The 12,807-nt window shown below is 32.4% G+C and overlaps 2 protein-coding genes and 1 long non-coding RNA gene across 3 annotated transcripts; 2 read left to right on the top strand and 1 right to left on the bottom strand.

The window, feature by feature from the left end:
• Positions 1-869: 869 nt before the first annotated feature.
• On the bottom strand, positions 870-1,955 carry LOC139091638 (zinc finger protein 60-like). Its single transcript, XM_070641786.1, has one exon. It carries the CDS (start codon positions 1,953-1,955, stop codon positions 870-872), a length of 1,086 nt encoding a protein of 361 aa, XP_070497887.1.
• Positions 1,956-4,702: 2,747 nt separating this feature from the next.
• LOC139091610 (uncharacterized) lies at positions 4,703-5,973 on the top strand. Its single transcript, XR_011544525.1, has 3 exons — positions 4,703-4,931; positions 5,290-5,375; positions 5,758-5,973. It is a non-coding gene; the product is annotated as an uncharacterized lncRNA (long non-coding RNA).
• Positions 5,974-7,653: 1,680 nt separating this feature from the next.
• On the top strand, positions 7,654-10,306 carry LOC139091600 (trypsin-3-like). Its single transcript, XM_070641746.1, has 8 exons — positions 7,654-7,743; positions 7,806-8,039; positions 8,627-8,697; positions 8,770-8,999; positions 9,051-9,220; positions 9,803-9,844; positions 9,904-10,045; positions 10,105-10,306. Exons 1-8 carry the CDS (start codon positions 7,710-7,712, stop codon positions 10,187-10,189), a joined length of 1,008 nt encoding a protein of 335 aa, XP_070497847.1. The 5' UTR covers positions 7,654-7,709; the 3' UTR covers positions 10,190-10,306.
• The last annotated feature ends 2,501 nt before the right edge of the window (positions 10,307-12,807 follow it).

Below are 12,807 nucleotides of genomic sequence, written 5' to 3'. Positions count from 1 at the left end.
AATTTGTAATTTTTGATGACATTTTTAATGAAACTTTTGTTAGTGAATTACTGATGATAAGTGACTTCAAAAAGTAATTTATTGGCTTTTTATATTTCTAATTTAATAAACTTTAGATGAGATTTTACAAGTACAAGTTTTTAGGTAGCAAAAATATATTTGGTGTTAATTTTTTTTTAATCAAAAAGTTTAGAAATTTAAATCAAAGATTTAAATTAGTAATTCATTTAGACTCGAACGAATTAAATTTCTGAGATTAAATGCTATTTCCTGCAAGAGAAATCTTTAAAAAATGTTAAACTGACTTTGATTTGCTTTAATTTCACACCGCTAAATTTAAATGTGCAACAAAATATGCAAAAATGTTACAGTTCGTGGATAATTTCACCATCAAATCATAAATTCCAGTTTTGTATCATTTGCAAGCTTAGCGAAAATGGCTGAAATAAAAATGGACCAAATTCTGATTTTTAATGCTTCACATGGATCGGTTGGCTGGTTAAGGTGTGAGATCTCTACTTCTATTTAATTAAACTCGAATAATACAAGTGTAAGAAATCCAGAACAATGAAAGATTGAGTAAATCTGAATGAGTTTTAAAATTTTTATTTTAATTTATGCTTTTTATTTCAAAGAAATCAAACTACTTACTTACTAGAATAATCCACCACCAAGCAAGGTGAAAAGATCTTAATTTAACGATTAGTCGGGCTTCTATTGAGATTTATATAATAACAAATAAATCTCAAAAATTTCACAAATTTTGATAAAAAATAAAAAGTTTTGCAAGGAAATTTGATGTTTATGAAAAAAAGATGGAGCTTAGAGCGGAATGATAGACAGAAGGACAAATGACTTAAATTAAATTATTAATTCTTCCCACCTTCATATCTACCAGAAATGTGAGTATTGATATGATATATAAGAGTAGACTTTTTCTTAAGAAATTTTGCACACAAATCGCATTGAAATAATTCTTTTGGATGGGCATTTCTCATATGCGCGTTTAAAGCATAATTATCTTTACAGAATGTTGGACATTTTTCACATTTTAAAGGATTTTTCATCAATGCAAATTTTGCATCTTGACGTTCGTGAAAATTTTGATGGTTTTTGAAATCATATTTAATATCAGTTGCATAATCACATCTTTGACATTGAAGTGATTTCGGGCGATTTTTATTGTGTGTTTTTTGATGATTTTTTAAATTTCCTGCCCGATTGAATTTCTTTCCACAAATTTCACATTCGAAGCTTCCTGGATTTTTGTGAACATTCTTCTTATGTTTGTTAAGTGTTCCTTTGGATGTATACATCTTGTTGCATATTTCACACTCAAATTTCTTGTCATGAATTTTTTCGTGAATATTTAAATAATTTTTAGATTTAAATTGTTGGTCACAAATATTGCAATTGAAATTTTTGCCTGTTGCATGGAAGTTTTTTAAATGCGCTCTCATGCAAAGATATTTTAGCATTTTATGACAAATTTGACATTCAACCAATGGAAAATGACAGCCCATGTGAATATTAAGAAGTCTCTTGGTTTTAAAAATCTTTCCATCAAAATCACACTCAAATTGATCAATTTGTCCATTAGGATGTTTCTTCTTAATGTGAGCTTCCATGCAGTGTTTTCCTAAAAATCGTCGATTGCATATTTCACATTCAAATAGACTAAGTTCATTCGGATGAATATTCTTCATGTGAACCTTTAAGCAATATTTCGAAGATAATTTCTTTCCACAATGCTTGCAAATATTATTTTCATTTTTGTTCTTCTGGTTTGATGAAATTTCTTCAAATAATTTCAGCTCATTATTACCAAATTGATGCTTAATATCCGTTACCATCACTTGACATTCTCGAATTTTCGTTGGTATTGTTTCGTCTTCTCCAATTTTGCTTGATGATTTTGGTTTGACTTTGAAAAAATTTGTAATTTTTGCTGACATTTTTTTTGACAAACTATATTTGATGAATTACTGATGATAAGTGACGTCAAAAAGAAATGTATAGGTATTTTATACTTGTAATTTAATAAACTTTAGATGAGATTTCCTTCATATTTTATAAACTTTTTTAACAATTTTTCAGGTTTTTTGTTTAGATATTACCTCAGTTAATGTTGGCGATTCGAGTTTTAGAATGAATTTAGAAATATTCTAGTCATTTTAATGTTAAACAATATTAGAATTTATTTAGATTAATCTTTCATTTTGTTAAAAAAAATTGAAATCTAATGAACCAAAGATTTCAAAATTTGAATGTAATAATCCTTAAATTTTAAAAGTTTTCAGTTCTTCTACAGCACAAACCACAAAAAAATGTTTCATATTAAGGTTTTAAAAAAAAATCAAAATACTTTTATTATTTGGGCTTAGTCGTTCGAAAATTCAGTGTCAGAAATGTGATGTAATTGGCTTTTTTCTCTTTTCCTGGATATTTAGGGTAATATATAAATAGTCTATCTTGTATAGTTCTAAAAAACAAACATTTTGATGTATAATATGTTAAATAAAACACTATAATTAAGCCGAAATTTGAAAAACAAACTCGAATTCTGACACTGAAAATTTGTTACTTAATCTGAGTTTTTGGACAAAAATGCTTTAAATTTTATGAATAATGAGTTCTAAGGTACAAAAATTACTCATACTTGTTCATTTTTCAATGCTCTACAATGCAAAATATCAAAAGTTAGTCAAAAACTGGTTTAAAGTAGTTAAATTAATGATTTTTTGTAAAAACTTTAAGAAAATTTTGAATTTTCATACAAATTTTTCGGTGTTTACAACAACAAAAATCTTCACAAAAATTCAAAAAAAATTAAAATTAATAGCTTAATTTGTTAATAATTGAACTGGAATAGAACTAGAGACTGTATTTATGTTGCCTTTTTGTGTTGTGGTACTCAGATTATTTAACAGAAGTCGTTTTTTAAAGTTTTGAGTGATTTTATTAAATGGAACTTTTTTTTCGTCTAAGCCCTATTCTTTAATTTTTAGTTTTACTGATTAATTTTTGAACTGTTGTTAATCCTACGGATGTGGTAATCAATATGGCTAATTAAGTATGCTTTTCTTTTAATGAATTTTGCACATAAATCGCATTGAAATAATTCTTTTGGATGGGCATTTCTCATATGCGCGTTTAAAGCATAATTATCTTTACAGAATATTAAACAATTTTCACATTTTAGTGGATTTTTCATTGCTGCAAACTTTTTGTCTTGACGTTCGTGAACGTTTTGATGTTTCTTGAAATCATATTTAATATCAGTTGCATAATCACATCTTTGACATTGAAGTGATTTCAGACGATTTTTAGTGTGGTATTTTTGATGAGTTTTTAAATAATATATCTGATTGAATTTCTTTCCACAAATTTCGCATCTAAAACTTCTTGGATTTTCGTGAACATTCTTCTTATGTTCGTTAAGTCTTGCTTTTGATGGAAACATTTTGTTGCATATTTCACATTTAAATTTCTTGTTATGAATGTTTTCGTGCTTATTTAAATTAACTTTAGATTTAAATTGTTTTTCACAAATTTTGCAATTGAAATTTTTGCCTGTTGCATGGAAGTTTTTCATATGAGATTTAATGGAAACATATTTTAGCATTTTATGACAAATTTGACATTCAACCAATGGAAGATGACAGGCCATGTGACCGTAAAGTAACTTTTTTGTTTTAAAAATCTTTCCATCAAAATCACATTCAAATTGATCAATTTGTCCATCTGGATGTTTCTTAATCATGTGAACTTCCAAATATTGTTTTTTGAAAAATCTTCGATTGCATATTCCACAATTTAATAGATTAAATTCTGTTGGATGAATATACTTCATGTGCTGATTCAAATATGTTTTCGAAGACAATTCCTTCCCACAAAACTTGCAAATTTTCTTTCCATTTTTACTGCTTTTTCCTTCGTTTAATGAAATTTCTTCAAATAACTCCAGTTCATTGTTACCAAGTTGATGCTTAATATCCTTCAAAATTACTTGACACTCTCGAATTTTCGGTGATCCTGAAACTTCCTCTTCACTTTTTGCTGGTTTTGCTTCAATTTTAAAAAAATCCGTAATTTTTGCTGTCATTTTTGAGTTACTTCTGATTGAGATAGATTTGAAAACTCTTTGATGAGCAGTGATGTACACGAAATTTATATATATTTAAAAAATCTTAGTTAATAAACTTTAATTGAGATTTTTTTGGTAAATTTTAAGAAAATTTTTGAAACTTTCACAATTTAAATTGCAAAATTAAATTTAAATTTTGATATTTAAACAGCATTGGAAATTGACAAGCGATAACTAGCAATAGAACCAGCTTCATGCGACATCTGAGTGTCGCTATGTATCACAAATGATCTTCTTGGTCAGCTTATTGTCTAAATCTTGAAATTATCCTGTAAATCACGCTAAAATCCTTAATTTTACATACAACCAGAAAGTATCGTTGGATATAATCAGCATCAGACATCCACAAAGCTCAAAATTGAGCCCACATGCACCCCAGTTAGTAACCAAGTCTCAATTCTCACCATCAAGCTTAATTCAAATACAAATATGCAGCTTTAACTCTAATAATATCAAAATAGATACTGCATATCTTATCGCTTACTGCACGCAGATTGTACAATATGCTGGAAACAATTTCACTGCGTTTGACTTCATTTGAGATATAAATCTCAAACCGTCTACACATTCTCGTCAAAAGTGGATCGTGTAACCATAGAAACTCAGTCAAGTGCACCAACATATTCATTTTTAAATAAACTTTTTTGCTGTTGTTCAGCACAAAAATTTGGTGAAATATTAGGATGGATTTACGCAGCAGCATCGTCACTTTTTGGCGTGATAAGTTTATTGGGAATATTTCATTATTTGGCTGATGAGTGTTTAGAATGGGATGATAAGCGAGGTTGGTAGATTAGATTGTAGATCCGAAGCAGACAGTGAATGGTATGGTGATGTGCTTGCGGAGCTCATGTGACTCTACTCATTGTCTGCTAAGGATTTTTCCAAGATTTTCCTGAATAGCACAAATCGGTTGATCGATCAATATTCTGATCATAAGTTGGAATATCTCTAACTTCAATTTAAATCCTTAAACAAGTCAAATCACGTCTATCTGATGCCATATTTTGGATCAATTAACCTTATTGTGCTATTCGGGTTCAGTAAAAGCAGAGCTCGAAGTCAACTCGAATTTTATATGGAGTCGAGTCGACTCGAGCTCTGATCAAATGACTAATTAAATTAATTTTATAAATTTCCAGTTCTTATTACCGTTCGACTATGCTTTATAATTTTTTCAATTTTTGGAGCTATCGGAGCTGTCACGTTGGTGATTGGAGTGAAACAGGTAGTTTTTTAGGAATTTTAATACTGAGCTTGAGGTCGAGATTGATTTTATCCATGATCTTTTCGTTCTTTTCGAGTAGCACAGGCTGCGATTAGTCGATAGATGAACATTTCATTGCAAGTTCCACTAATATGAATGTCGACTGATCTGAGCCTGATCCATTCGCGATTATCAGAGTTCGAAGTTGACTCGAATTGTTTATGGAACCGAGTAGACTCAAATAGACTTTTTCAACCAAATTCCGAAGCATCAAGTCGACTTTCCAATTCAAAATCCGAATCGACTTCAAGTTCTGAATTTTACCTCACTCTCCCATCCAAAACTCAAGCTCTACCACAACCAACCATCAATATTCACGTGCATTTCTTATAACTTTTTTCAGGAAGAACCCGACAAAATATTTATGATGATTTTAGTGATGGCAATTGGAACTTTCTTACCATACATTGAGTTTATGATAACAGGAGTTAAAGTCTATATATTATTGCTTGCATTCTTAATAATGTGTCTTCATATATATCTCTTGGTGTGTGTTGTTAGCATATACATTATAATCACAAATAAAGTTGAAACTCAGCGTGTTATGTACACGCGTGGAGCACGCTATTGAAATTTAGTTATATGAATTTAATTATTGTGAACTTAATGTGGTGGGCTGACAGATCAACTATAGTCAAAGGTCTTCTTCATAAGGAGTGTAAGATTGGTTCTATTGATGGCTATTTTTGGAAATTTTTTTATTGCAATGTTGAGATTCTAAAAGCATTTTCTATGAGTTCTCTGACTTTAAATTCATCTAGAGTTTGCTATACAATTGATTTAGAGCTTAATGCTTGAATGAGTCGTTAACATGCTTGAATAAGCGATCATGAGTTCGAAACTCGACAGGAGATGTTTTGTCACATATCCATTTTGAATTTTATGCACTGGAAACGCAGCTCTCAGTCTCTATTTGTGGGTAAAGACAATAAGCTATTTTTGATTCTTCTAAAAACTGTAGGTATACTGACTGCTGTATCCTCACCTCACATCTCAACAATCATTAGCCGCGAAACTCCCTATTACAGCTCAGGATCTGAATATCTCAAGGTTTTTTTCAATCAGCATTAACCTTATAGTCAATTGGCAGGCGGAAGCCGGCGACAGAACAAATTATAGGCTATATCTAAGGGATGCCACGGATCACAGTTGATCTGTACGGCCAGCGAAGTAAGTAAGTAATTATTAACCTTATAGTCCACTAAAACCATCAAAATGCCCATCTAAAAAAGCCAACAAATTTAAATTGACCCAGTAACACAAATCATACAGCACGTGCAACTTCCCATTTTTGTTTACTTTACATTTCATTATCAATCAGTTGTGTTCTACGTAATTTTTTCATACTTAATATTAACTCGATAATGACTCATTTATTTACTGTACTTGATTCCGGTCTTTCCTATCTTATCAATGCTTTTTTATTGGAAGTTTACAGGGTAGCTAATGTTGAGGGGTGTATTTAGAGGACTGAGAGACTTTTTAGTAATTGACCCGGACAGGACGTGTTTGGTGGGAAACTGGAAAGTCATTGAATTAACGGTAAGACGCAAAATTGCTCTATAGGCATCATGACTTCTGATTTTACCGAAAAATGCAGTACATCCAGATGTGCTCAATAGTAAGTGACAAGGGAAATTCACCTTGGTTTTTGTTCTATTTTGACAAAATTCATCGATTTGTTTGCCCTAATAGGCAACGAGGATATTTTGATTTTACAGAATGACCACTACGGTACCTAAAACCAGTATCTTTGCCTGTTAAAGATGTCTGTGTCCTTAAAACCTCTAAAATTTGGCATTTGACCAGAGTTGCAAAACAGACACTTGTGACAGGCAAAACCGTTCAAATTCTAGATAATTTGTAGGGTTTCGGTTGCCTTTCACAGGTGTCTGTTTTGCAACTCTGCATTCGACGTCTATATATGTCTGCTTACACCCCTGACCAATGCACTTGCTCTATTTATTTTGATACTTAATTCATTTCCAAAACTAACATTTTTTCCATCCAATTTCAATTTCCAAAATCTAATGAAGCTTCAAGCTTCAATATCAATTTATGATGACGCAAAAGTGACATTTTTTTTCGACTCCTTAACTAGAAATTTTATTTCTTTATCAATTCAAATCAAAGTCAAATTAATCCCTTGGAAATGATAGCAAGCGATAAAAAAAATCAAATCAAATCAACTTGACTTCAACATGCACAAAAAGTGATAATAAATGTCATAGTTGTGATTTGATTTTAAATGTGAACGGACTGACTGAATTTTTTTAGGCAGTAATTGGAAGTGACATGAGGAATTTAGCATGCATTGTTTTAATTTTAGGTTTGATTTTATTTATAAAATTCCTGAATTCCTACATAAACATTTTGATTCCATTGAAACAGCCACAATCACTCATCAAGGAATAAATGCCGAAGAAGGCACAGAGGAAGTAGAATTTGAATGGAATTGGGAAGCGGGTGTGCCACATTATCAACATCCAAAATACAATGATGATGATGAAGTTGAGTTCTTTCCAAGAATTATTGGTGGAACGCCTGCATTTCATGGAGAGTTTTTAGCTAAAATTTCCCTTCAGACACGTCGCGGACATCATTTTTGTGGTGGATCACTGATAGGTAAGGTGGAAAGGGGGTTGGCACTTTGGATGAATCAGGAATCAGGGGTGTTGTCAATGTTTGATTGTGTGGACTAGTGGTGGGCAACTTGTGTGCCGAGACACATAGTGTGCCAAACGCCGAGGCACCTAGTGCTCTTTGTTCCGGTACACTTAGTGTGCCCAGTGCGCCGAGACACCTAAAGTACCGGGGCACCTAGTATGCCGTGACACCTAGTGTGCCGAGACACCTAGTATGCCTAGTATACCGAAACACCAAGAATGCCTTGTGTGCCGAGACACCCAGTGTACCGAGGTACCTAGTGTGCCAAAACACCTAGTGTGTCGAGACACGTAGTATGAGTTGTGTGCCGAGACACCTAGTGTGCCTAGTGCGCCGAAACACCTAGTATGCCGGGACATCGCGTTACCTATTGTGCCAATCCAGTTAAATTACTCTCCTCCCTTCCCCCTAAAATTAGACGTCATTTACAAACGACCCCAAAATAATATTCCTAACTTCCAACATTAATCCCGAGTGTCAACGCCCTAGTTAGATGCCTGAACATTTTCGTTATCACTTTTATCGCGTAATAATTATTTTTGTAGATCTTCGTCATGTTTTGACAGCTGCACATTGTATTACGGAACTTGATGGACGAGTTATTCATCCAAATGATGTAAAAAGTTTTGCAAATTATTAAAAAAATTTAAATTAATTTAACATTAAAATTTGCAACTACTTTTTACAGATGCGATTGATGGGCGATGATATATCCATAGATTCCCGTGGTGCACGTACTCGACAAATCAGATTTGCTACACATATTTTTGCATATCCAAATTATCATGCTATAACACTTGAGAATGATATTGCTGTTTTGAGAGTTTCTGTTGGATTTTATCAAACGCCTACATTTCGGCCGATGCCACGTTCTAGATTAACTCCAAATCCAAGTGAAGTTTGTCAGTTGGCTGGATGGTAAGGAACAACAGTTGTACCAAAAATATTAATTAATTTGAATTTATTTAGGGGTGTCATTCATGAAGACAGAACTAGACCACATCCAGTACTGCTGCGAGTTGAACTTGATGTCATCAGTATGGACTTTTGTAACGGAACTAGCTCATATAATGGATTGATTCCGGATAATACTATTTGTGCTGGTAGTATGGATGGCTCTCGGGATGCATGCTTTGGAGGTGAGGTTTTGATAAGGAAAAACGTTGAAAATTCAGGAAAAATCTGGAAAATCTAGGAAAAAATAGAGAAAATTAGGAAAAGTTTGGAAAAATTAGGAAAAGCCTGGAAAAATTAGGAAAAGTTTGGAAAATTAAGGAAAACTCTAGAAAAATTAGGAAAAGTCTGAAAAAATTAGGAAAAGCGTGGAAAAATTAGGAAAAGCGTGGAAAAATTAAGATAAGGTCTGGAAAAATTAGGAAAAGCCTAAATAAATTCAGGAAAGTCTGAAAAATCAGAAAAAATTAGGAAAAGTTAGGAAAAATTAGGAAAAGTCTGGAAAAATTCGGAAAAATCATAAACATTTTGGGAAAAATCCAAAAAAAAAATTCGTAAAATTTTTTTAAAAAAATCAGGAAATTTTTAGAAACTTCGGAAAATTAGTAAAAATGCGCCTTATGCCCTCCTTTGACAGGGATTTTTCAACTTGTGCTTCCCAATTTATACAAGTAAAACACCTACAAAAATTCTGTTTACTGTACACATCTTCTCATCTTTTATTCATAAATCCATAAAATTTATTTATATTTACATTCTATTTTTAGACTCCGGAGGTGGATTGATATGCAGCAACCAAATTGCTGGAGGTAAAATTCCAAAAATTAATCAAAAAAAAAATCTTCTAAAACTCATTTTCCTTTTTCAGTTGTATCATTTGGATTCGGATGCGGTAGAAGAAACTTTCCAGGTATCTATGCAGACGTTTCACGCTACAATGGCTGGATTAATGAATGCATTGATTCTAATTTGCCTCATGAGGATATACCAAGACCACCAATAAGACCAAAGTAAGATAAAAATATTATTTAGCAAAAAATTTATTACAAAACAAAAATTTTACTTCCAGTTCCGTTGGGAAATTTCATCCACCCACTAAGTATCTGTTGGTAATGATTGCAGCTGCAATGTGGATTATTTTCAATAAAGTTTGAAAGCTGAAGGATATTGATGAGTGTAATAATATGATATTTTAGTTGGAGATGCTCTTTCTTCTGTGATATTTGTAGATTAAGAAAATGAGTTTAATAAATTGATGTAGTAACATTAAAGCCTTGTGGATTCATTAATTAAGATGTTGGTTAATTTATAAAATTGGGGAAATTTTGGTTTCTGTTCAGTAGCTAATTCTTGGAAATAGACTGTTTATAATAACAGTGCAGCACTTGGAATTGGCTATTAGCAAAGGCAGTCAGCGACAGAACCCGTTTTAAACGTTAATTGAGTTGGGCCATGGATCACAGATGATCTGTATAGACCGTAAAGTGAGTAAAAAGCTCATTAACTATTCTGGTAGTTATGCTTTATCCAAATAGTACACGTCGGTTAATCGATTCAAATTCCAGCATCAGACTGACGTGACTCTAGTCGAATTTCAATCGAATACAGTAACAATTCAGAGTTACATTGTCCTGGAGTCGGATTTTTGATTGAGTTGTTCTGGCTATACTTATATACCTGAAATGCACACGACATTTAATCAATTACGATCCATGCATCTAGATCAGGCAGCGTTATATGCCTTGTGACTTTTGCTTTCCTTTGATTAATTATTTAGTTTACTTCGCTGGCTGTTCAGATCAATCCTGATTAATGACCTCCTTTAGTTTACATCTCAAGCTGGCTCTATCACTGGAAACCGCTTGCTAGTTACCGATGTCAAGTACATTACTATTTTTATCGACAGCACCATCGATTACAGGATTGTAATGTGCCACTATTGCATTATTTAACCATTATAAAGACATGTTATAGCCTCTGAAAGCAAAGGCGGTAGAAAAGGTAAAAAATTTGGAATGAATAAGATTTGAGGTCGAATTTCACCGATTCTAGCTACAGGTTTGGCTTGCGCTGGCTTAGAGTCATATTTTATGCCAGTTCTTTGCCATTTGCCTTCAAAGAGTGTAGCCAGGACAGTTGTCTATCTGCAAGAATGTAAGATCAACAATGTATGTTCCTCTCAATTCTATTTTTCCAATGCCAGCGATTCCAAAACACAAATAATAAACTCCAATAAAACTCCTTATTAATTTTTCTAAGAATATTCATAAATCAGCAAAAAAAACTTATTAGCATACATAAAGTTATGCTTCCTTGATTCAAAACAAGCCCCGAAGATAAATGAGCTTTATTTTACTTCAACAAAATATTTATTATCAATCGCAATCGACTGATAAGAGTTAATTTGATTTGAAGATAAAATTTACGTCGTAAAAGAAGCAAAATAATATTGATTATGAGTAAAAGTGTGAGTTAAAAGTGATGTGGGCGTGTGGATCAAATGTAGTTGATATTCTATGTTGATATGGAAACAGATGTGACTGATAAGACATTGGCATATCTGTGATATTTAAATTGATAATCTTTGTACATTTACAATTAAAGGTTGCGTATCATTTTATTATGTTTGTGATGGAATATTTGATGGGTTTGTTGGATTTTTGGAAGGTAAGGTTATTGGATTTGCTTAGAGGTTGATTAATGATTTTGAAGTGATTTAAATCTTTGCTCATGGATGGTATTTGATTGTCATGTATTAAGTTCATACGAACCAAGGAATAAATGAACTTTATGAATCAGTTGCATTAAATTATCATTGAGGATGCCATAATTTTTGCGAGAATTGACTCCATAAACCTCCTGTTCATAGAATACGCCCGTGGTAGGGATTCATAAGGGTGTGGATCATTTGGCAAAAAACACGAATTTCATGGAAATTTGAAGATATGATTTGTACAATAATTTACGAAATCCACGATTCTTACAGATGATCCAGACTCACTCATTATTTAACTGCTTGGCCGTTTGTGACAAGCATTTAACTATGACCGAAATTGGCAGGTATCCAATGTGGAGATAGATTGGAAATCCATTGGAGTCGACTGCACTTTTGTTTTGGGTGTCTGGACTCCCATAGTCCTGCCAACTCTGACTATGGCATCCTTACTAAGTTACTTACTATAACCATGTTCCAATGTGAAGCTTAGGTTACACAAAAAGAATTTCCATCCGACTTGTTGCTGGCTCTGTCATGTAGTTTGTACAAATTATCTGTCCGCACGTTGAATTGACATTCTTTCATGACTGTTCGGTGCCAAGTAGCTTTTGGAGCTCTTGGTCACCGTTTCTCTTATGGATTTCAACCAAGGGTATTGTCAACTATGTCATAATGATCAGCGAAACAGTCGATTTGGATTCTAGTTATAAACCTAGTCTAATTTCTGTGCTTTTCACTGTTCTATCCATGACAACCCGCTTTATTTACTCAAATATCATTCACGTGTGCCACAAAAATTCTGAATATTTAATCTACAAGACTTCCACAATGACAAGAAATTCCAATAACTCAAAGTTCACTTCTCCACACTAAAAATACAACAGTCACCAATGATATGACCATCCATAAATAAATAAACAAAACAGAATCGTATCTAATCAGACCTTGTTTTCATCCTTTTATCTTCTTATCAATTAGTCTTACCTTTAAAGTATCCGAAATAGTTTCTTATCATATCTACAATCTTAAAGATGGATTTACAATAATTAATAGATT

Source organism: Chironomus tepperi, unplaced genomic scaffold, assembly GCF_022539635.2.
Source record: "Chironomus tepperi strain 1889 unplaced genomic scaffold, CSIRO-AGI_Ctep_v1 contig_257, whole genome shotgun sequence".
In the NCBI taxonomy this organism is placed as follows: Eukaryota; Metazoa; Arthropoda; class Insecta; order Diptera; family Chironomidae; genus Chironomus; species Chironomus tepperi.
The sequence above is the reverse complement of the archived record's forward strand: the minus strand, read 5'-3'. Positions and strand labels throughout refer to the sequence as shown.